The 24,726-nt window shown below is 50.6% G+C and overlaps 1 protein-coding gene across 12 annotated transcripts in view; it reads right to left on the bottom strand.

Moving 5' to 3' along the window:
• Positions 1-13,103: 13,103 nt before the first annotated feature.
• The window catches only part of TIAM1 (TIAM Rac1 associated GEF 1), a 155,661-nt gene continuing 144,038 nt past the window's right edge, over positions 13,104-24,726 (bottom strand). For all 12 annotated transcript variants that reach the window (XM_088051022.1, XM_088051018.1, XM_088051019.1 and 9 more), the window contains 9 exons: positions 23,764-23,872; positions 21,293-21,472; positions 21,061-21,179; positions 20,204-20,312; positions 19,240-19,298; positions 18,345-18,447; positions 18,127-18,214; positions 17,164-17,336; positions 13,104-15,486 (listed from right to left, as the gene is read on the bottom strand). In XM_088051022.1, the coding sequence (XP_087907148.1) occupies positions 15,020-15,486; positions 17,164-17,336; positions 18,127-18,214; positions 18,345-18,447; positions 19,240-19,298; positions 20,204-20,312; positions 21,061-21,179; positions 21,293-21,472; positions 23,764-23,872 (1,407 nt within the window). In that variant the 3' untranslated portion in view covers positions 13,104-15,019. The remainder of the gene's footprint in view (positions 15,487-17,163; positions 17,337-18,126; positions 18,215-18,344; positions 18,448-19,239; positions 19,299-20,203; positions 20,313-21,060; positions 21,180-21,292; positions 21,473-23,763; positions 23,873-24,726) is intronic.

The raw sequence follows: 24,726 nt of genomic DNA, 5'->3' as shown, positions 1-24,726 counted from the left end.
GCCCATGGCACCTGACCCAGCATAAATGCTCAAGTACCCAGAAATGATTATTTATTATTTCTATTCCTACTTCTTCTGGAGCTCTGTGGTCTCTGGGTGGCACTACTGAACGAGCTCAGTTCCTGCCAGCACTGGAGGAGAACAGAGCCATCACTCACAGCACATCCCTCCCTCCAGTGCAGCTCCATGAAATCCCTGTGCTGCTGAGGCTGGGGGAAAACACATTCCAGAGATCTCCTCAAACACCTGGAGCTTTCTGCTGGAGCAGGACACTGAAATCTTATTGTGACTGTGAAGCCACTGGCTGTCCGAAAAAACTCCTTCCAAAGAGCACCCTCTCAAAAGAGATTAAAAAATACCAGGTTCTGACAGGCAGCATCAGTTTGAGCTCCTGTTGTAGGGAAAAAGGTCTTCCCCCATCTCAAATGGCAAGGGTAAGGAAATTTGCCCTTTTTTCCCTCTTTTTTTTGGGAATTGCACCCCAAAAATCCCACAGGAGGTTTGGAGAGAGCCCCTCAGAGCCTTGGCAGGGCTTCATGAAGAAACAGCAAAGGAGCTGACTGCCTATTATATTGCTTTAAATTTAAATTATCTTTAAAATAAATATATTTCTTGATAATTTAAATTATATTGCTTTAAATTTAAATTATCTTCAATATATATATTTTTTTGATAATTTAAATTACATTGCTTTAAATTTATGCTTATATACACACACATTTTTGCATGCCACTTGTGTGTTTGCTAAGAATCCACCTGGCAGCCACTGGCAGCAGCTCCCCAGCCCAAATCTTGGCCCTCAGGAATCCCAGGAGCAGCTCCCATCCCCCTGGAACAGCCCAGCAGCTCCTCATGCACCATTTGCTGTGTTGATTACATGGCAACCTATGGCAAACCTACATTAGCCGTGCACAGAGAGGCTTGGATTTTGGCTAAGGATTAATTTAAGAGTTTTTATGTGATGCAGGCAAATCTACTTTGGCTTTGCAAGACTCTAACATTCCCAGGTTGGAGGGAATTTACTGTCCCAAAATCCGCTTTTCCCCACGCTTAGAGGGTGTACAAGAATATTATAAAGCGTAATTCTTCATGATCCACTCAACGCTGGCGTGCCCCAGTTCCACCAGATTCTGGAGATTTTCACTTCACAGTTCTGTCACTGCCAATGGTTATATTTATTGCTGTTCCCAACTTACCTAAAAAGGATCCTCCAAGTTTTTTGTTGTTCTTTCTGAGTTTCTTCCAGAAGAAGAAGTAGCAGTGCTGATGACCAGAGAAGGATGTTGCCTGTGGGCTCCCACCAAGGATTTCCACCCCTGCTGACTCTTCAGATCTTACTTTTTTTGGGATATTTTCACCTGCTGAGCCAGAAGTACTTTGGGAATGTCTTTGATACAGAGACTGATATTCCTGGCAAAGAACAGTGGGATATTTCAGAATATCCCACGTGTTTGTTTTACAAACCCCTGAGCGGTTCTCCCCTGGGACTGCACCCTGCAGAGATTCCCTCTGCTTCCCCCAAAGGCAGAACCATCCTGTCTGTGCCTGATCCCAGAGCTGGGCAGGGCTGCTGAGCTCATCCAGAGCCCAGGACAGCCAGGGAATCTCCCTCCCTCTGGGAATTCCTGCTGCAGGGTGTCTGAGAGATGTTTTATCAGCCACCATCCATTTCCTGAGCCAGGTGCCAAAGTTTGGTCCCTTGTCCAAAACCTCCTCTCAAACCGTGGATGCCACATGAGCTCAATTTGTGGCAAGGCAGGTCAGAGCCTCAGGCTGGCCCAGGGGAGGCACAGGTCAGACATCAGCAGGAATTTCCCCATGGAAAGGGTTGTAAACAGTGGCAGGAGCTGCCCAGGGAGGGTTGCAGTGCCCATCCCTGCAGGTGTCCCAGGAATTCCTGGAGGTGGCACTCAGTGCCCTGGGCTGGGGATTGGGCACAGCTGGGACTCCATGGGCCAGGACGGCTTTTCCAACATCAGTGATTCTGTGATCCTGATTCTGAAATGGTTCCACTTCCTTTGATCTGTTCTTGCTCCCCTTTTCTCCCTCCAAGACATGGATTTGTGTGGGAGTTCTGGGTGGGTTCCTGCTGTGCACACACCAAAACATCTCTTTGTGCTCCTCTGAACAGTTTGTGCTCACTAAGTGTTTGTTAGGGGAGCAAAGACACCTGAATCACACAGCTTAAAGCATGGAGAGGTTGCATCTGTGAATTTCTGCTCCTGGCTCCTCAGTTTGTGCCTTCAGTGTGGGGTTCTGAGCACCCTTTTCGCTGAGTGCACCCAAAGCAGGGCCCTGCTGTTTGCAGGATTCTGGAGCCCTGTCTCATTGGTTGTTACACCAATAATAATCACAATAAATAGAGCTGTGGTTTTGCTGGGTTGAGGGGAGGTGGTGGGGTTTGTTTGGCTTGCTAGGAAACAAATTTAATAGAGCTGCTCATTAAAGGCACGGAGCCAGAGCGTGTTGGTGCCAGCTGCAGGTAAAGTTCAGGCAAAGGACACAGCAGAAATACAGAAGGTTCCCTGATAGATGTAAATGCACCTGCACGGAGCTGCTGCCTCCCTCAAACCCCGAGTGGCATCCTGGGATGCAGGACCCAGCGATGCCAGCACTGCCCAGAGCCCCAGCTGCTGCCTCAGCTGCGTTCCCTCCTGGCTCTGAACCCGAGGGAAGGGTGGCTGTGGCCTTCTGGAGGTGCTTTCTCCATGAGCCATAACAGTGGGTGGCTGGTTCTGCCTCTTTATCCCATTCAGGGGACTGCATGTAGGTTCTCCTGCACTTTCCTCATGCTGCACAGCTCCATGGAAATAAAAATTCCTAACTCACAGGAGATTAAATAAGATTTGGGAGATGCAAGGTCCCCAAAAAGAATGGGAAATGAAGCCCCTCATCAGTGTGGTGTGGCCATGGAAGACAGCCCAAAGGAATTTCAATACAATCCACATTCACAGGGCAGCTTTTTGCAGTCCCACATTTGTCCCTGTCTGCTTCTGCTGGGTGCTGAGGAGCAGCAGCAGGCACAGAATGCACCAGGGGTCACCCCAGCACAGCCCCCATGGGAAAAGCCCCTCCCAGCACCATTCCCGTGCCTTTGGAGGGACACAGGGGCAGATCCTGGGAGCCAGGAGCCTGTCCCACACCCCTGCAGGAACCCTGCAGCTGCTCAGCCCTGCTGCTTTGCTCCACCAGCTGCTCTCAGCTGAGGAAACAGCTCTTCTTTGTGGACCTGCTTCTTGCCAAAGGGTCCAGGGGGGCACCTGATGCCCTTGGCTGCTGCTGGTGCCGAGTTCCTGGGGCCAGAGGGTTTGGGGGGCTGATTTTTCTCTACTCATGGATCTCTTCCCAACACAGCAGCCTCCTTTTCTCTGTGCTGAGCTTTCCTTTCTGTTCCTCAATCCCACTGCTAAGCACTGGGCTCTGGGATGTGCCACGCTCTCCCCAAAAGACAAGAGAGTTCTCCTCACAGTAAATGGTGTTTCCAGAGGAAAATTGTCTCAAAAACAGGGATTGAAGAGGGCTGAAGTGGATCCAGTGAAGTGTATCGTGCTCTGTCTGAGCAGAACTCTGCCTCTAAGTGGGTAAAAGATCATGCTGGAAATTAATTTCAGTCCATATATTCACTGGGAGTAAGAGCCAGGAGAGTCAGGCTTTGGAAATTGTGAGGACCTCCATCAAGTCATTTATTCCTGCCAAATGCACGGAGCAACTTCATCAAGGTTAAAAAACAGGCCATCACACGCAATCAGGATCCCATTATTAAGAGAGAAACCTGTTATTCCAGTGACCCTACACCTTTCAGAAGACACAGCATTGTTTCTGCGGGCAGATGGGAAATAGCCTTTAATGAGCCACCTTTTGGCAGCAAAGAGTGAAACCTACCTGGATTTCAAGAGTTCTTAAAGTTTTTTTAAAAAAATGTGTTAGTTTAAGAGAGTTTAAGACTTAGGCATGTCAGCCATGCGTGCAATTAAAGCAACAGGGTGGAATGGAATGAGAACCTCTCCCAGCCCATCCCAAGGAGCCGTGGCTCCTCTTGTGGCTCCTCTTGTGGCTATGGATTGCAGCCAGAACAGACTGAGAGGGAAAAGGCCACACCCAATGTAGAACAGAAAAATTGCAGCTCAAATTGTGAATTACAATTTGCCACAGCGTCTGCGCCAAAATCTGCGAGATTCTGGAATTTTGCCCTTTGCTTCAGCTGGTGTTTGCAAGAAGTCTCCCTCTCTAGTGATCCTTTGGGTTTGGAGGTGCCATTGTGCTGATCCTGCAGAGTTTGTGGGGAACAGGGGAAGCTCAGAGTGGCTTTTCCCAGTGCAGAGCCTCAGAAGAGGTTTGGGGGAATCACTGGGAATCAGAACAGTTGTGACCCTTTCCCAGCTCAATCCCTGCATTCCAGAGGAACCAATGGAGATGTGCCCCAAGTCCCTGTGCTGAGGTTAAGCAGGATGTAACTGAGAGCAGGGTTTAGGATCCTGGAGGCAGAATTTACCACTCTGCTGTGAAGTCAGTGCCACAGAGCCCTTTGGTTCCTCCCTGGGTCAAGACCCTGGTGTGACAAACCCCATCCCTGGTGATTCCCTCCCTGAGCCTTCCTCCTGCAGCATCCCTGCATCCTGTTACAGGGAGAGAGCATTCTACCCCGTGGGCTGGAAACCATCATCTCCAAGGGGTTATTATTTTATAATAATAAATCCTCTTTCCCACCCAGAATGCACAAAAGCAGAGCACAAAGCCTCCTCTTCCTCCTGCCAAGGCCTCACTCGCTCAGGGCAGCTCCTCTCCTGACTGTCCAAAGATAAATAAATATGGTGGAGTAAGGATAACATGGAGTGTGGAGAGGGAAACACACGTGAAGGCACAGAGGAGCAGGGTCAGGACCTTTGGCTCTGTCCCCAGCTTTATCCTGGGCACTGCAGAGGCCCCCAGTGCTGGGAAATGAAGGGAAATCTGTGCCTGGAGCTGGTGCAGCCGCTGATCCGATGGGAGTGGCTGGGATCCCTGCTCCCTTCAGAAGTTCCCTCCGTGTCCCTGTGGCTGTGGTGGCATCAGGGAACTGACTGGGTGCTCCAAATCCGACTTTTATCACACTTGGGCTATTCCTGGCTCCAGGAAATGAAAATAAATCTGTGCTGTCTCCTCAGCAGACATGCTTCCCCCCACCCCTCATGGGCACTAAGAGCTCTGGATGAGAAAAGTACCTTTTGTTTGAGGAGAAGGGGAGGGAGCGAAAATAAACTTAAGCTCAGCTGGGAGGAGGATTGTGAAGGAAGCCCTTCATCCCTGGCCAGCCCAAAGCAAACCCCCCTGTCTGGGCTGGGCACCCCCTGCTCACAGCTCTGGTCTCACCTTTGCAAGCAGGAACATAAAACTCCACTGAAAGGGAAAGCATCCTTTGGGTGCTGCTTCCCTGCCTCTGCCTCACAGACTGTGTGTTTTCCTTCGTGCTGTCTCTTACACCAGAGGCGTTTTATCAGGCTGATAATCCAGCTTTATAAGAATCCCCTGGTATCAGCATTAGTTTTGTCAAGTCCCTTATCCACTGTGTGAAAACAGACAGGCGTTCTGTTGAAACAATAAATCCATTATGTCAACACAATTAACTCTGTTCACTGACTAAAACACTCTGTCTAGGAACAAAAGGCATTAACTTAATATCTCTATCTAGTTGACAAAGAAGCAAATTAGTTCAGAGCCTTTGATGTCACCCAAGGAGGATCCTTCCTGTTGATGTTTTATCAGCATTTGGTGAGGATCAGGACACGGGGGCTGTTCCAGGGCTCTGCTGAGGGATGTGGGGAGGCTCCTGCACATCTTTGTGCCACCTGAGCAGGGCTCCTCCAGAGCTGCTTCTGCCCTGGGCCAGGGAGCATGGCTCTCCTTGTGTGGATTTTCATTGCTCCAAAAGGAAGGGATGGCTTTTCCCTCCCTGCTCCTGACACCCCAGCAGCAGGGGCTGGGTTTCTCCTGGCAGGATTTGGTGCCATTGTAAACCAAACCTCTTCCAAAGTCACTGATGGGCACAAGGGGCTCCAGATCTCTAAAGGAGCCCCAGATCTCTAAAGGAGCCCCAGATCCCTAAAGGAGCCCCAGGTCTCTAAAGGAGCCACAGGTCTCTGAAGGAGCCCCAGATCTCTAAAGGAGCCCCAGGTCTCCAAAGGAGCCCCAGATCTCTAAAGGAGCCCCAGATCTCTAAAGGAGCCCCAGGTCTCCAAAGGAGCCCCAGACCTCTAAAGGAGCCCCAGGTCTCTAAAGGAGCCCCAGGTCTCTGAAGGAGCTCGTGGCTCCCTGTACCTCAGGAAAGGCCCTCCCTTCTCACATGGATGGGATTGGAAACCAGAGGTTCAAACTTCACTTGATTTCTGTGGGAATTACCCCAAAGGCTCCCCAGCAGTGGGCTGCTTATGCACAGAGAAAGGGAGCTTTAGTGTGATGTTCTTTCTTTCCCCTTTTCTCCTCAGAAGGGGTGAATTGTGAGGTTTTACAGCAGTGAATCAGTGGCCCTGCTTTCCTGGAGGCCGAGCTGTGGTGCCGCTTTCCCTCTGCTCCTCCTGGCCCTGGGACAGGGTTTGTGCAGCTCCAGCCCACAAATTAAACCAAATAAAATCAGGTGCAGCCTCTGAGGAAAAGCTCCCCTCAGCTTTTTGCTGAATGCAGAGTTTGTCATGGGAAGAATTCCACCTGAGATTGACCAGATCTGAGATTTAGCAAATCTGAGCTCAGCCTCTGGCCTGCCAGTGAGAGCCTGTGCCAGGTTTCCTTCCCTTCAGTGTCCATCTGGCTCCAGCCACAGCAGCACCTCTTTTCCTCACAGTGAGAATAAAGATCCCTCCTGAGGGAGAGAAGGTTGTCAAGTGCACAAATCTGGTAGCAGGACTAACAGACTCATTTCAAAAGGGGAAAAAAAAAATAATTAAAAGGTGCTTATAGTAAACATTCAAGGCAAATTCTCAAATTCTACCTCATCCTGTCCCCTCCAGGCTTCGTTTCCAGGCTCCCAGCAGCCAGGCTTTCTGAGCTGAGGCAGTGCAGCTCCAGGCAATGCAGATGCAATGATTGTGAATTGTGTGGCCATCAATAGATTCCTGATTAGCAGTTTTTCTTCCATTTGTGCCTGCAGTGATTAAGAAACATCCAGCTGTTTCTTTCATTTTTTACAGAACCTTTCTTAATCTTTTCCCCCCCCCCACTCTTCTGCAGGAAAACTGATGTGTCTGGGGCAGCCTGTGCTGTGGCCACACGAGGAGGAGCTGAGCATCTCCTGTGCTTCCCTTGGGGATCCTGCACCATCAGTTCCTGTCTTTATCTCCCTGCTGGTCCGGATCTCCAAAGCTCAGCTCCTGGTGGATGGGCTCTGCCCTCCTCTGGACTGCTGGCAGCTTTAATTCCACAGCCAAGGCTTCCTCATTTATTAGGGAGCTGCTGTCCCTATAAATATATTTGCTATGACAGGTTTTGAGTGGTTGTCTCAACACTCCCATGGTACCAAATCCTCTTCTAACACTCCCTTTGCACTGCCAGCAATTTATTCCTGGCCAAGGTTTGGGTGTGTGGCTGACAAAATTCCCACAACTTTTTCCCTTATTTATACATTTTTTAAGTAAAAGAGAAGAAATTCATGTTCACTGGTTCTAAGTGACGACATTCTCTTCCAATAATTAGTATTCTATCCTCTATTGGTTATTATTTCTCACTCCTTATGCTAATTAGTCCATATTTTTAGTACCTTTCCCCTCCAAATTCCAAGAGGTAGTGGGTCTTCTTTAGTCTCTCCTTTACCTTCTGCTTTCTGCAAAATGTCCTTGTGGTCCATAAATTCTGAGTTCCAGATGTCCAACCACACCAATCCATCTTCCTCTCCCAGGCTTTGTTCACTGGAGCACATCAGAGTTAGTTTATCAAAAGTTAAAATTTCAGTCATTCTCCCCTCCTGTGTTCCCACAAAAGTAGCTTATGACAACTTTGCTGAGAGTAATCTGAGCATAACACACAATTTATAATTTATCTGTATGTTGGTTATGATTAATTAAAGCAACAATTTTAAAAGGTAATTAAAACCATTACCTACAATTATTTAGAAGCTCCCTCGCTCCCAGCACGCTCAGACCTCACTGGTTGTGTCAGCTCAGGGCTCCAGAGGTGGCCCAGGAGCTGTCAGCAGATCACACCCTGGGAAATTCATTCTGCTGCTCAGAGATGGATCAAAGTCCAGAGGAAAATGGGGGGGCCTTTATTTACAGCTTGTTCCTGTTGATCATTGGAAGGCAAACTGTTCAGAGGTGACATTTGTCTCTGAAATCCACTGCCACACGCTGCAGCCATCAGTCACCAATCCCTTCTTGAAACCTGAATAAATGCAAGGCTCCTCCTGGCTCAGGACAATGCCACAGCCCTGGGGACAGCGAGGGAAGGGCTCAGACCCTGATGGGAGGCACAGGGAGTGTGGTGGGATGTGCCTGGAGCTGTGGGGTGTGGGATCAGCACTCAGCACCTCCCAACGGGACCAGGGCTCTGCTCCAGGTGATCAGGAGGGCTCTGCTCTGCTCCAGGTGATCAGGAGGGCTCTGCTCTGCTCCAGGTGATCAGGAGGGTTCTCTCCTCTGCTCCAGGTGATCAGGAGGGTTCTCTCCTCTGCTCCAGGTGATCAGGAGGGTTCTCTCCTCTGCTCCAGGTGATTAGGAGGGTTCTGCTCTGCTCCAGGTGATCAGGAGGGCTCTCTCCTCTGCTCCAGGTGATCAGGAGGGCTCTCTCCTCTGCTCCAGGTGATCAGGAGGGCTCTCTCCTCTGCTCCAGGTGATCAGGAGGGTTCTCTCCTCTGCTCCTGGTGGTCAGGAGGGCTCTCTCCTCTGCTCCCGTGCATGCACAGCTCACGGAGCCAGGGTGCCACCAGGAGCACCGAACTGGAACCGCCTCTGCCCGAGCAGACACGGAATTCCCCAGGGTGCAGAGCTGCTGGGTACATCCAGCCCCTTCAATAAGGAATTGCAGGACACAAACACAACCCTGGCCTCGCTGTGTCTGAGGGCACAAGGTGGGATGAGTGCACTGACCCAGCTGCTCTGTGTCTGCTGGCTTTGCTCTGCAGAAACGGGGAAGGGAACCGCAGGATTGGGATACACAAACTGCTAGCAGTGAAATTAGTAATTTCCCTGAGTGCCAAGCCAAACAAAATGCCCTGCCGTGCTGAAGAAAAGGTGAATTTGTTGGAATGTGTCTCATACAAGCTACATCTCTTTCTGTGCTTTGCCTTTGAGGGAAAATGAAGCTGTTTGTCTCTGCATTGAGGGGACCTGCACATCCCAGTCCCTGTCAAGGATGAGCCTTCTGCCTTTTGTGGTGTTCCCCACCCCTGTCTCGATGATCAGACAGCAGTTTTCACAGTAACTAACACAAAACCTCCTCATCCCCTTAAATCCATTGTGGCTCCTGGCAGGGTTCTGCTGGCACCAAAACCAGAGGCACCAGCAAAAATGGTTGTGGTGGGTTTTATCACCTGTGTCTGAGCACAGGGGTGTGTACCTGCACCTCTCAGCATTTCTGTGCTGTGCTAACAGTCCCTCCAGGCCCACATTCAGCTGAATTTCCTTCTATCAGCAAAGTGACAAAGTGACACTGTCCCTTTGCCTCCGTGGAAACGTGCACAATGTCCCAGGGGTGTTCAATCAATAACCTGCAGGCAAGGCTAGCTCTGGCTGCTTGGACAGTGATAGAGGAATCCTAGGAAGAAAATGCTCTGTCAAAACCTGAGAGCACAGGTGAGGGATGCAGCCCTCAGCTCGGTGGAACTGTTGTTGTTACCTCTGAACATCCCCAGTTCCTTCTGAGACAGAGAGAAGCCCTTTCCCATGTTCCATGTAAAAGCAACATGATTAAATATGGGGACAGCCCTCCCTCATGTCTTTTTGATTTTCTTGCCTTCAGGACCAGAGAGCATAAATCCAAGAGAAAGCTTAATGTGCTTCCCCAAAAAGATCTGTCCCACACTCCAGGTGTAACTGCTGTTATTGGCAGGTTCAAGTCATCCAGCCTAAATATCTGAAATAAAACAGCCCTAACTCCCCCACAACTGAATAAAACTGTCCTGTGGTGCTTCCTTTTCATTCCTCTCTTCCCAACCCCATTTTCCCTCTGCCCCCTGTCCCAGCCCAATTCCAAGTCTCCACAAGGATGTTCCTGAGCTTCCCCTGCTCCTGCCCCAGCACACAGCAGCATCTTCCTGGGCCACCACCCCAGCAGTGATGCCAGTAATTATTATTTCCCTGCACTGCCTGGAAATCTGGTCCTGAGCTCCCTGGGGAAGCGCAGAGAGCTGAGCCCACAGCTCCACCTCGTCTGTACCACACTGGGGGGAATCTTCCCAGACTCAGCTACTGCTTTCAAAAGTTTTTATTACAGCTTTTATCCCCACACTCTCTGCTTTATTTTACCTTCAGCAACAGATCTTTCACTGCTTTTTCTACACGGGAGACAGGCAAAGAAGGGTCATTAAAAAACCTCTTCATTACCAGCTGCTCGTTTACTCCTGTCTCGTGAGGGTTAGAGGGGGCAGAGGATTGGACTTTCTTATCTTTTCAAGTAACTTTCTTTTAATCTCCTTTTCCTGGAGTATTCCAGTGTATAATTCAACTAATAGTCTGCTATTGCAGTGACCTCGAAGAAAGCTGATGCTCTCACTCTGGTTGAGTCTTTGAATTTCACCTTGGAGATCTGAAGGGCTTTTTCGGTGTTCTCCCGGCACGGGGACGGAGTAGATTCCCTTTAAGTGCACTTTTAATGCCTCCTCCAGCACTGAGATCACTCTGAAACAACCGCAGAGTTACTCGGCTCTCTGACAGCCCTTCGGGACTTAATTACAGGGGTTTAATCTCCGCTGAGATGAAGCCGAATCCGTCCCTGGGCATTCCTTTGCCTGCTGGAATGACGCACAAGCCCGGGATGGAGCGGAGGATGCTGCTGCCGACCGCCCGGGAGGGGTTCGCTGTCTCGGGCTGCCTCTGGCTTTTCCTGGGAGCGGAAAGGCCTCGCATTCCCGAGATTTGCGGGGAAAGGGGGACACCCGCCGGCCGCGGCTGGAACGGAGCGGGGGCAGCGGGATGAATCCCGGGGTTGCCGGGACACAGCATCGGCACCGGGCGGGAGCTGCCACCGCACCCCGGAGCTCGGAGCGAGCCAGCCCCGCAGGAATCGCCGGGACACTCGGGAACGGAGCGGGAGGCACAGCCCGAGCTGCTGTGCTGCGGGTGTCAGCGAGAAAAAGCCTTCAGCACATCTTCGGGAGGCACACAGGGCTGCCCGAGCCTGATCCTTACACTAACCTTCATCTTACACCAACCCTCATCCCAACCCTCACCCCATCCCTCATCCCAACCCTTATCCCAACCTTCATCCCAACCCTCATATCCCAACCCTCATCCCAATCCTCACCCCATCCCTCATCCCAACCCTCATCCCAATCCTCACCCCATCCCTCATCCCAACCCTCATCCCAACCCTCATCCCAACCCTCATCCCAATCCTCATCCCAACCCTCATCCCAATCCTCACCCCATCCCTCATCCCAACCCTTATCCCAACCCTCATCCCAACCCTTATCCCAACCTTCATCCCAACCCTCATCCCAACCCTTATCCCAACCTTCATCCCAACCCTCATCCCAATCCTCATCCCATCCCTCATCCCAACCCTTATCCCAACCTTCATCCCAACCCTTATCCCAACCTTTATCCCAACCCTCATCCCAACCCCAACCCCGTGCAGCCAAGGGAGCCTCCAGGAAACTTTAGGGAGCAACAATTCCTGCTGGACCAACCCAGAAGGCGACAGGTATTTTCTGCAGGAGCTGAAGGAAAAGCTGCTGGAACCACGGTTGGGCAATTTGGTTTAAAAGGCAGTGCCAGAGGCTCCTGTGGCACTGGGAATGCTGATCCAGAACAGCCTGTGTCCTTCTCTGGAGTTCCCTCCGCCTCCCCAGCACTGGCCACGGGAAAATGCTCTCTCCTGCCACACTTGGAGCCCCCAGGCGTTGGTTCAGAGCCTGCCCTCCATCCATGGACAGCCTAGAACATATTTAATATTCTATTCACACATCTCTGCAGCTTTATGGCTCAGTTTCTGCCTTTGATCTGCTTCCCGCAACATTAATTCATTCCAAGCCCTCTTTATCTTCCAACTCGCTATTTCTAACCGCTTCCTTGAGTTACCTGTTTTGTTTCAAGCAGTATTTTTTTCCCCAGAAGGGGATTGTTTGGCTGTTGGACCAAGGTGTGATTGCAGAGGGGTCACCAATGACCTGCACCCTGTGAGCTGGGGATCTGGCACAGGGGACACCAGAGTCCCTCCTGGCACAAAAACAAGGTCTTGGTGCTCACCTCTCTGAGCTGCACAGGGAATTGCAGGAGGAATTTTCCCTCTGTCATCCTCTGTTTCTGGCTGGTGGCAGCACAGAGCTTGAAAGCTAAAGCATTTCGGCTGTGGAGCTGCCATACGTGTCACTTGTCACCTCTCATGTGCTGCTTTCTTCTTGAGGCCCTCGCTCTGCTTTCTTTTCACTTCCACTCTTCATTTCCCTGATTCCTGAGGAGCTTGGATTAGCCTGGTAGCCTTACAAGCTGAAAATAATCCTGCCTGAAGCAGCAAACACGGCACTGCTGCAAGGGATGCTGTAGGAAGTGCAGCACACACCCCACCCCATCCCTCAGTGCCGTTTCCCTCCTGTGTCACTTCTGTCACCCCTCAGCCAGCGCCAGCCCCAGCTGTGGGGTGCCTGTGCCAGCTCTCCCTGCAGCTCTGGCCACAGAGACACTGGGGAGCTTTTCCAGTGCAACTGGAATTCTTCTGGAATTTGCTGCATTTTATCTCGTTTTTTAAAACACTCACTTGAAGGTTCCTTGTGAGCAGCCTGGAATGGCTGATTACAGCTGCCATAAGGGAAATGGGAGTTTCCCCTCACCAAAACACAAGCAGAGCCTTACCTGAGGGCTCCTTCCTGAGCTAGAGCAGCTGGGAATGCAGGACCTCCTCCCTGGTACCCCCCTTCCACCTCCCAGCCCACCTGTGAGACAGGCTCCACATGACCTGTGGCCTCCACACACCACTCTTCGCAGTTTTTGGTTTGTTGTTTTTTTTCCCAGTATTTTATTTCTGACAGGCATTTACAACGTTCCATTCATAGAACTAAAAACATAAAAATAGACCTTCTTTCAGCTTATAAAAGAAATATATAAGAACCTTTGACATAGACATGTCATGACATTATGTACAAGAGCCACGGTACCTTCCCAGTACCAGCCTTCCAGTATCCGAGTGCCGACTGCGTCCCTGGGAGCAGCCCAGGACAGCCAAACCCTCCAGCACGTGGGACACGACCGACAGGTGATGATACAAAAAACAACCATGTGATCATACAAAGGGGGTAGAAACTCCTCTAAAGCTCTTATGAAAAGAAACCAGGAGATAGCAAAAAGTTAACTAGAGAAAGCTTTTGTAAGTCAAGTATAGTGCACCAGAAACCAGGGAAGGGAGGGGGTGAGGGGAGGATGCCAGCTGGGACACACAGACAGTGATGGATGTTTCAGGGGGGAGTGGGGATAATTTTTGTTATGTCTTAAAATATAGTCAGAGTGGATTTTATAAAATATAATCCTAAGGCTATTATAAAATTTCAGGTTCTCAAAGTACCTAGTGATGTGTCAAACATCAATAGATACCAACAAAACAGAACAAAATTTCATATAATCTTCCTTTTTTTTTTTTTATTCCTATAGGTGAGACTGCAATGGGGAAAGCTATAGAAAACCTAATAAAAAAAAAAAAGTGCTATTTTGTGTTTTGTATTTGGAACTCTACTTAAAAACCACGAGATTTTAGTCATGTTTTACCCTGTTTTAGATGTTTAAATAAAAGATTTAAAATGTTAAAGAAGTTTTACTTGTGTAGAACTTTTTTCATCCTCTATTGCAGTGGAAAAGCTTTTATAAAGGAATTAAAATACACTAGTTTCACCCACGGTAGGAGAGTGGGTGAGGTCAGTTTTTTGGCCATGAATTCCCTGTTCCCTAAGCCCAAACTCTGCCAGAGAGAGAGGAGCAAAGGGATCTGTGTTTCCAGCAAGGGCACAGCACGGATCCCTTTGCTCCACTGCAATTCAACCATGTCATTTTATTTATTATTCTTTTTATTAGCTAACTAAACTCCAGTCTCAAACATATACAATAAACCTTTTCCTGAAGAAAGTTATACCTAAATAAGAGTTTCCAGTTCATATTTTAATATAAAACCACCATTCCTAACCCTCTGCAAAAAGCTAGCCTCGTATCCAAGACGTGGAGCTACCCTAAATCTCTTACCTCTTTGTGCCCCTGCATCTCAGGTAAAATACAAAAAAATATTTCTTCAAGTGTTAAATTTGGATCTCTTTTAAGAGAGTTTGGCATCTTTACAAGAGTATGTAAAACTAGAGCTTCCGACATCGACGTTAAATTAGACCAGCCACAGACCAAGAGGACTGAACACAACATAAATCCCAAACCTTTCCTCACACGTTCCTAAAGTACATGAATATTCTCTTACATTTAGAGGGGGGAAAGGGGGTCAGAATACTGCGACTGTACAGGTTAAAAAGGCAGTTTCCTCGCCAAGGAGATGAGCCTACGGCCGACGGCTTTCACGGCCACCGGCCCCTCTGTCCTCGCGCTCCTGCCGGAGCCCCTTCGCTGCACAGAGGTTACGACATCCAGAGTCATTTGTTTTCCAGTGATTCCGTTACTCCATTTCAGCCCCTTGATTGTTTCAGAATAAATAAAATAGTGTGAAAGCCCTTGGTTAACGTAAGACAGGACCTCGAGCTCGTTTCGTTCCCGGTTTTGGAGCGTTTGTCAGTCGCCTGAAGCGTGGCCGCACGGCTTCGGACCGCTTGAGCTGCCGCAATGGTGTGTGCAAGTGTGCAATCCGCGGGGTCCCCGGGAGGGACGGCGGGGGCCGGGGACACCTGCGGGGGCCGGGGACACCTGCGGGGGCCGGCTCAGAGCTCGGTGTTGAGCTTCCTGCCGGGCACAAAGTCCTCCCGCCGTACCCAGATGACCTCCTCGCCGTGGCCCTCGGCGGCGCCGTTGACGCCGGGCAGGGTCGCCTGCTTCCTCAGCTGGGCCATCCTGGCGGCGTGCGCGTCCCCGGGCGGGCAGGGCCGCTGCTCGGGCCGCCGGCCGCCCGCCAGGGACGTGGCCTGCAGCCGCTCCCGCAGCTCCCGCTGCGCGCCGCGCGCCGCCTCGCAGAAGTCGTCGTCGTCGCTCAGGATGTCGGTCTCCTTGATGTCCTCCTGCTCCTCGTACTGCGCCAGGTCGAACTGCTCCTCAACCCAGCGGTCAGTGTCCCCTCCCTGCGCGGGCTCTTTCTCGGGGCTGCTGCTGTGGACGGCCTCCGAGTCAATGGTAAACCTGTTTCGGGCCAGCCGCCGCCTCCTCCTCCCCAGAGACTTGCTCGGGGCTGACACTGCACACACAAAGATAAAACCCCACAGGTGTTTTACACACGGCACGACTCTGGGCCAAAGCTAAGTGCTGTCGGGGCCCGCGTCCGGCACGGGCAGGCCCAGCGCGGCCCGGTCACCCCCGGCAGCTCCTCGGCACGAGGCGCCCGCACGGGCAATTTCTGCTGCTCAGATCCACCGTGTGACAGAGAACAGCCCTCAACTGCTGCTGCTCCTGAGTCCTGGCCAGCACCAGCGGCCTCAGCTCAGCTTCTCGCTCGCAGCCCCCGCAAAATCCAACAGCTTCACACCTCGGAGAGGGAAATGTGTCCGGCCTCAGAGCAGCGCTACAGCTTTCCCAGTGGCTACAGCAGCACCGAGGATGCTACGTCAAAGACAGGGAATCACGTTCCCTGTTCAGGCTCTGCTACTCCCTTCCTCTCTTCCCTCCCTGCTGGGCGAGGAAAAAACAAATCCCCCAACCCAGGAGAGTTAGCAGAAGCTCCTTCCTCAGCATCTACTCAGCAACTGGCCCAATTAGCAAATTCCCATCTTGTGTGTCAGAACATCTTCCCAAACAGGGGCAAATCCTGCAGCTGGCGGCTCTGCAGGCACTGCGGTGCTTCAGGGGCACACACAGAGCTCTGAGGTTGGAGTTTGCTGCCCTGCACTGACAAATTTATCCAGCTCTGCCTTGGGGTTGAGGTCATTTTAGTGTCCCTGAGCCTCAAGGTGCATTAAGTACAACAGCTCAGCAATTGCAAATTTTATCTGTAGGGGGAGGCCTGGACTGCAAGGTGGGATTTCAATCCCTGCAGAATTTTCATGGCACACTGAAAGAGGAGGTCTGGCATCTCCAGCAGCCAGGGCCAGCTGGAGCCAGGGCTCACCCCGACTGAGAAGCTGGGCTCAGCTGCTGTTGGTCTGGCCTGCCCTGGTCAGGAGCAGAAAGGAGCAGAAAGCCTGGCTGTCTACAGTGCTGGATCTAATGAGCAGAACAAGAAATAAATGACAGACCAGAACAAAACACGCAGCGGTGCCGTGTACTTTGCAGTTGGAAGCAAATGTTTCTTCCCTCCAGCATCTAGAGTTCTGAAAATGAAAACCTGCTTTTCCCTGGGATTTTTTCACTGCTTTTGCCTGAAGTCAACTGAAAAGGAAAATCCATGGTTTAGGGGTTTAGGACAGGCCATTACAAAAATCAGAGTACCAAGTGCACCTCCAAATGTGGGAAGGAGGAGCACGTGTCCTCTGGCAATTGAGCTGAAAAAGCTCAGGTGGAGGACACCCACAGCTGCCCCTTCAAACCAAGCTCAGGGGAGCTGTTTTCCTTGTGCATTTTAGTTCAAAAGTGCTCAAGTTACCTCAAAATTCTATACATGCTTTTAAGAACCACACAGCTTCTGCTCTGTTCAGCTGACCCCCAGTTCAGATTAAAGTGCACAGCCCATCGGTACTGCCAGGAATCCCATTTCCCTTCCATGCCAGAAGCACTGCTCTGAAACTGAGCCTCGAGTGCAAAGCAAGGTAAATAGAGGCAATTTAAGGCTCTCAAGGAAGTGAAGCATGGAAAAACCTGCAGATTTTACACATGTACAGGAGAGAATGCTAATCCTAATATACAAGTGACAGACACCACCACGTGTCCTACAATGGTGCTGGGGTTACTGGGATCTTGAAAGTCTGTAGCCCTACAGTACCTGCCCTGTTCATGGCTGGCCTTGCACCTTTTAGAGCACACAATCTTTTTCCACCAAAAGGAACGTATTGCTGGGATGAGGGCAAACTTTCGGTTTTAAGGAGCTGTCTTCTGTGTTTGTCCCGCAGGATGGAGTGCACTGCCTTCAGAAAGTCCTTCCTGTGTTCTGGAGAGCTGAAAAAGAGGTGGGAACACAAAACACAGAGTTACCCCTTGGGAACTGCTAAAAGTTGGCTGTAAATGAGGTAAATCATGGCCAGTTCTGTGATTTAAGACAGTACAAATTGACTGGCAGGCGCTTCCCCTGAGAAGACTCCACTGAACTCAGTATTTTCAAAGCAAAGCTAAATCCATGGTCACTGCAGTGGGCATCCAAGGAAACCAATACCCAGGTCATTAATAAAACATTCAGCCTTTCAGCCCTCTCGAGGTTTCCTTTCCCTGCAGTGCCACCCACACGTGGCTGTGTCTGACACACATCCAGTGACCTGTGGTGCTCAATCTGTCTCTGCAAGCACACCCCACAGCTCCTGCAACTTTTCCTAGAAGTAGGAACTGCCTTGGCATCAGCTCTGTTGGATCCTGATGAACTTGTGTTCCAAGTTCTTACTTGAACTGAAAAACATGCCAGGGCAACCACCACCACAACAACGGATGTTTATTGAAGGGAAGGCAGTGTCCCAAGTGCAGAGGCTGGGACCTGGTGCCATCAAAGGAACCACCTGAACACACCACCTGCCACGAAGACCCACTGGAAAATTGCAATAAGGCTTTTCCTACAAAGATGCAAATCAAGTTATATGCCTTTATTTTCAGAGACTGTACAAAATTCTACCTTCCAGAAGCAAGGTTTTAACACCCTCTCCCCACTCTCCCTCACTGGCTGGTCCCAGATTGCCTCCCAGGAAAGACAAGCAGGGATGCAGAGATGCAGATGCCACAGAAAACAGGGAAACCCACTTACCTACAGCAGAGGTGAAATGTCCTTTCTGGCCTGCCCTCAGACTCAGATTTGACGTGGACAATCTCACACACAGAATTGGTCTCTGCATCTAAAGGGGAAACCAAGCAGAACTTCATGTCTACCTTCAGGCTGAACTCCAAAGCATTTACTGCATGATCAGGGAAGGTCCCCAGGCCACACATTCGAAGCCTGGCAGACTCCAGCTGTGGGAACATTACCTGCACTGGCCAGGGCCCGCACCTGCAGCGCTTCCAAAGGGATCATGTGGCGAAACCGGAACGGATCCCAGTCTTCGTAGATTGAGGCTCTGTGTGATCCTCCCTGGAAGAATTTCAGACACTCAGGAAACAACACCCTGGGGCAGGCAGACAGTCCTGTGCTCTGTGCTGAGGGCTCCCTGCTGCAATCCTGGTTTTCCCATCCCAACACCTCCCCAGGGGGCCTCTCTCTGGAGACCTTGCTGGTATCTGGATTAAAGCAGCCCTAAGGCCCATCAGCTCTTAGCAATGCCCTCCAAAGCCACCCAGCCCAGCCCTGGATGCACACACACTTGGGAACATGTCAGAGTTCTGCTTCTCACCCTGAAGTCACCCTGTGCCTGCTGCCTTTTCCCATGCAGGCACCTCAAAGCCCTCTCTGGTTTATGCCATGGGCAGGGGATTGCTTGTTTCCCTGTATCACTACAGACTGTGCCTGCTGTAGCACTGCCAAGCTCAGCTTTAACTTGGAATCCCAAACTCCAGTGGGATCCCTGAGCCGCTCCTGAGGGGGCTGAGAGCAGCCAGCATTTGCATGGTGGCACACGACAGCCAGGGCACTGTGTGAGGTGACAGACAATAATCAGCTCTCAGACACTCACACACACTGACCAAAGAACCTAAGCCAAGAGACACACTGGCAGTACATCTTCGTCCAGGACAACCCACTCACAGCAGGGAATGCATGTGGTAAGCATGGCAAAAAAGGATAAAGGAATGCTTGCTGTGCCCACACAGCTCCTCAAACACCAGGGACCACACGTGCCAGAGCACATTCCAGCTCCATGGCTTTGTGGAAATCAAAACTCCATCTCAGCCCCAGAAGTGCCCACCCAGACAGTCCCTGCACACTTACGAGTTTCTTCTTCTGTTTGGAACCATCCTTGTACACAAGGACCACGGCAGTTTTGAACACTGGAGGAGAAAGTTAGAGACAAAAGCTATGGAGTCACAGAATCTCAGAATCTCAGGACAGCTGGGGTTGGAAGGGACCTCTGGAGCTCACCCAGTCCAACCCCCCAGCCAAGGCAGGGTCACCTGGAGCAGGTGACACAGGAATTTGGGATTTTGGGATGTCCCCAGAGAGGGAGACTCCAGGCCCTCCCTGGGCAGCTGTCCCAGGGCTCTGCCCCTCCATGGCCAGAAGTTCTTCCTCAGGCTGAGGTGGAACTTGTTGTGTTTCAGTTCACAGCCACTGCTCCTCATCCTGTCACTGGCACCACTGAGCAGAGTCTGGCACCATCCTCTGAGAGCCCTGGGGTGTTGGTGTGCACTGAGGGGATGTTGGTGTGCACTGAGGGGATGTTGGTGTGCACTGAGGGGATGTTGGTGTGCACTGAGGGGATGTTGGTGTGCACTGAGGGGATGTTGGTGTGCACTGAGGGGATGTTGGTGTCACTGAGGGGATGTTGGTGTGCACTGAGGGGATGTTGGTGTGCACTGAGGGGATGTTGGTGTGCACTGAGGGGATGTTGGTGTCACTGAGGGGATGTTGGTGTGCACTGAGGGGATGGTGTGCACTGAGGGGATGTTGGTGTGCACTGAGGGGTCCCCTCTCAGCCTTCCCTTGCCCAGAGTGACCAGGCCCAGCTCCCCCAGCCTCTCCTCAAGAGCATCCATAGGGCTTGGAATGGGTCTCCTCTATTCCCAAACCTTTAGCCTGAGGCAGGAGAACTACCAGAGAGCAGAAATGAGCATTGCAGCACAGACAAGCCCATGTTTAAATTCCAGCCAACCCTGGGGAAGGTGATGCTCAGTTACTTTTTAGGCATAGCTGACAGTCTTTAAGGCATCTGGAATAAAAGTCCTGGGATACAAACCGAACGCTGCCAGCTCAGGTTCCTTCTTCCACTTGCCCAGGGAAGCAGGAGGGTTCAGCCATATCACTGTGTTATGCAGGAGCAAGTCCCCCATGGAAAGGTCGGCGACCTGCCAACACCAACACATGCACAGAGGAGAGGGTTTTAATCAGCTCATGGAATCTGATGTGGGTTTGCAGCTCAAGAAAACTTGCATGAAGTCTAGTCCTGAACAAAATTCCCCCCAGCAAACTTCTGGAGTATTTCATCAGCTGACTTCAAACAGATGCATGTAAACCCTTAATTAATGAGCATAAATTTGGCTGAGTTAAACTCAAGAGTCCAGCTCTTGGAAACCAGGGTCAAAACCAGATGTTTTCTTTGCCTTTTGTTCCCCTTTGTCCATTTCTCTCCCTACCAGTTTCTTAGTATTTTGTTGGAATATTTAAGCACATATTCAGTTTGGGGTAAAGTTTAGGGACTGCATCAGATGCAGTGGCCAAAGCACCCCCTTCCCACAGTTGCTGTGGCTCTTGACTTTGCCTAAAGGCTCCTCTATGGACACCACATTGCTGGGAACAGACTAAGAAAGGAGTTCCCAACTGCTGGGGGATGCAGCAAGCAGACCTTTCTCCTTATGGTCCTGCAGAGTGACAAACTGAGGGCCATCCCCAGGCCAGAGGGATGTTATCCCATCCCTCCACCCTCCCCTCAGTGAAGTCTGAATTCAATCCAATGCTATTCAGATCTTGAACTGAGCTGGGATTTATCTGTTTGCACCAGGATTTACTTCAATGGCACAGCAGGAAAGGCAAATACTGGATCCATTTTGCAGGCACCACAATAACAGCCCTTTCCTCTCTACATCTGATTGTTACCTCTTTTTTCTCCCCTGTTTGTTCTGCTATGAGTTGGTCAAACACTGCCCCATATTCTTCATGGATTTTCTGCATTTCATTAATGTGGCTGGCAACTTTGTTCATAGTTTTGATGGCCACTGGAAGAGAGACAGGGGATGAGCAAAAGAGAATTTTAACTCTCTGAGAGGAAAGGAGGGCAGGAAGTTCAAGAGCAGAGGTGAAACAGAGAAAAGTGGGGTTAGGTCCTTACCATCAAGGTGATAATGTTCTTCACTATCCACGTCAGTGAGAGCAAAGAGCTCCTTGAGCAGGAGGGGGTATTTGAGTATCCTCTGGATGGGTTTGATGAGGTAAGACTCCAGGGTGGAGGAGTGCTGCCGGCGCGGGTTCTGGGCATCCAGGAACGCCTTGAAAGCAGTGTCTGTCTTGGCTGCAAGATTCAAAGGAAGCCATTGGATCAATGAAAAAGCCTAACTGCTGCCCTGAGAAAGTGACTTTTCCAGGTTTAAATTGGTTTATCTGGAGACATTTTGTAAGGAAGTGCAGATTTACTGGGCTTGCAGAATTAGATTTACACCCTCCAGGATTTGAGTCACTGACACTCTCCCCGGATGTGCTATTTAGAATTTCACAGCAGGCATCCACCTCCAGCATGGGCAATTTTTAATTTCACTATCCATGATAGAATTTCCTGAGTGGGAAGGGCCCCACAAGGATCATCCAGGGCAGCCCCTGTCCCTGCCCAGACCCTCAACATTCCCACCCTGGCCATCCCTGAGAGCGCTGTCCAAAGGCTCCCGGAGCTCTGGCAGCCTCGGGGCTGTGCCCATTCCCTGGGGAGCCTGGGCAGTGCCAGCACCCTCTGGGGGAAGAGCCTTTCCCTAAAACCCAACCTAAACCTCCCCTGGCAGAGCTCCAGCCCTTCCCTGGGTCAGTCCCTGTCCCAGGGAGCAGAGACTGGAGCTGCCTCTCGGGAGGAGCTGCAGACAGCACTAAGTACTTCTGGCAACTATTTTAGAGCAGCACGAAGTGTTTTAATCATCTGCTCCCTTTCAGCAAAGTCTCAAATTGGACATTTGTGAGAAGTCACTACTTCTAAGCCATGATGCACCCACAATATTGGCAAGTCTGGCTCTTGTTACCTCATTAAACCTTAAAATGCAGCACTGAGTCACAACAACCATCGGGAGCTGGCGAGAGGCAGGAGCCTCTAATGCACCAGATTTTGGGAACATGGGCAGACTGGACAGCTGATTGCCATCATCTTTTCTACCTGACTGCTGTAAATTTATAAAACTGCCATTTTCTCTGTTGCTCCCTCCACTGAAGCATAAGGAGGGAAGGAAGGAGGAGGTGGTATTTATAGATATACAAATTATTCAGTGCAGGAGCAATTCCACACAATTGCTTTTATTAGAGTCATGTCCCCTGCTGGGGTTGGGGGATTTTTGCAGGCAGTCCCCTGATTTCCATAAAGCAACTTGAGTTCCAAATGCAAAAGCCACCTGCACCTCAGCTGAGGACACCAAGTGTGTGCACCTCTGAAATACACTCCCAGGCTTTTGAAGAGATTTACCTCTGGAATAGAATTCTAAATTCTGTTTATGCCGTAATTCGAGCACAACAGTTTCTTATTTATAAACACAGTCAGCAATGGAAAAGAAAAGCAAAATAAACAGATCTACCTAGTCTACCAATAAAATAATGTCAAAAGAAAGCATGGATGTGACTAGCAACAAATCATTTATTTATGTATTCCACAGAGCTGCCAAGTATACTTCGCAGCACAGGGAATAAAAAGTTGACAAGCAGAAATGAAAAAAGGAAAAGCACACAGAAAAAAACATACCAAAAACACCCCCCCAAAAAACCCAAACCAACCAAGAAGCAAAAGAACTCAAAATCTTTGACTGTCAGACATCCAGATGCTGTTTGAAAAACAAGAGTTCCTCCTTCAGAAGGAGTACTGCTGCTACAACTGGAGCCTGTTGTTTGTTTAATGTCTTGGCCAAAAAGGAATTGCACGAAGCACTGGTAACTCCAGGAGATTTACACTTCCACAGGGGAAAACATCTCTGCAAGACAAGCTGGCCCAGGAGCCAGACCACAGGGTTTTTATCTCCACCTCAGCAAGCCAAGCTCTGCTAGGAATTCTGACAAGGGAACTTCTCAGGCAAATTGGAATGAAGGAAGGAGAGAGGGGAGAGAGGACTAAAATATTTCTCCAGCTTCCATAAAACATTCTCCCAGGCTGATCCTCTCCTAGTGGCTGGGGCTCCCATGGGATTGCCACCAGCAAGGATTCCTGGCACAGCCTCCAGGAGGATCCAGAGGTCACTGCAGAGCCACCACTCCTGGTTCCAGAGTACGCAGTGACACATCAGCACAGAGCCACAATGGGATCCCCATTTAGGAAATCTTCCCACATGACTGAAAACAAACCAAACACAGCAAGGCAGAAGGAACAAAATGTGGGAAGAGAAAAGCTGCAAGCAAGGTGAGCCACCTCCTGTAACGAGCTGTTCAGGTGTCACTATGTGGTGGTCCCACAGCACCCACGGCACAGAGCGCTCTGGGAGCCTCTCCAAGCTTAACTCCCTACTCCAAAGGCTCCTGGAGAGCAGCCAGGCACGTGTGTGCCCCCATTCCTGCCCTGAGAGGTTTGGGGTGCCATGAGCACAACCAACATGTGGCTGTGATGGCTCTGAAAGGGGCTCTTACCTTTCACCAGGACTTTGGGGACTTTCGTGTGGCTGGCACAGAAGGCACTGTACAGCTTGAACCTGTCAGCGTAGTACAGGAAGGATCCACCCAGGGAGAACAACACTTTCTGGGATTAAAAGAAAACAAAACTTAATAGGAAAAAGGTATTTAGTTACTCTGCCTTCAGCCAGGTCATCTGAGGCTTCCACCCAGCTTTTGGAGGACAGGACAATGCAGTTTTAGTGTGTTTGCACACCAAGACATCAATGCTGGAGTGAGCCCAGAGGAGGCACCAGGATGATCAGAGGGGTGGAGCAGCTCTGCTGGAGAGCTGGGAATGTTCAGCCTGGAAAAGAGAAGCTTTGGGGTGACCTCCTTGTGGTCTTGCAGTGCCTGAAGGGAGCCTGCAAGGAAGATGGAGACTCTTGACAAGGAGCTGGAGTGACAGGACAAGGGGGAATGGCTTCAAACTAAAATAAAAGTAGGTTTAGATGGGATAATGGGAAGGACTTCTGCCCTGTGAGGGTGGGCAGGCCCTGGCACAGAGTGCCCAGAGAAGCTGTGGCTGCTCCTGGATCCCTGGAAGTGTCCAAGCCCAGGCTGGACAGGGCTTGGAACAGCCTGGGATAGTGCAGGGGGTGGAACTGGGGGATCTTTGAGGCTCCTTCCACCAAAACCATTCTGTGATGGTTTTTATCCACCATGAAACAGGGCTAGCCCAGGTGTGTGGATTCAGCCTCTGCAATCAGCATCATCAGCCAAGTCCCATCCTAAAGGCAGCACTAACTCCACAGGGACTGGGCTCCCACCTCCAGAGCTCCGTTTAAAAGCCCCACTGACCTCAGCAATGGCCAGAGGCCACAGAGAGGACTGGATGTGCCGGACCCTGCAATGGATCAGGGCTCTGGAGAGCTGCAAGCAACACTCATCCCTCACAAACACACCAAGGGGCTCACCTGCTTGGAAATGAGCTGGTGCTCA

Source organism: Pseudopodoces humilis, chromosome 2 (assembly GCF_049639895.1).
Source record: "Pseudopodoces humilis isolate 2021_Gansu_Grassland_sample_001 chromosome 2, ASM4963989v1, whole genome shotgun sequence".
Taxonomy (NCBI): Eukaryota; Metazoa; Chordata; class Aves; order Passeriformes; family Paridae; genus Pseudopodoces; species Pseudopodoces humilis.
The sequence above is the reverse complement of the archived record's forward strand: the minus strand, read 5'-3'. Positions and strand labels throughout refer to the sequence as shown.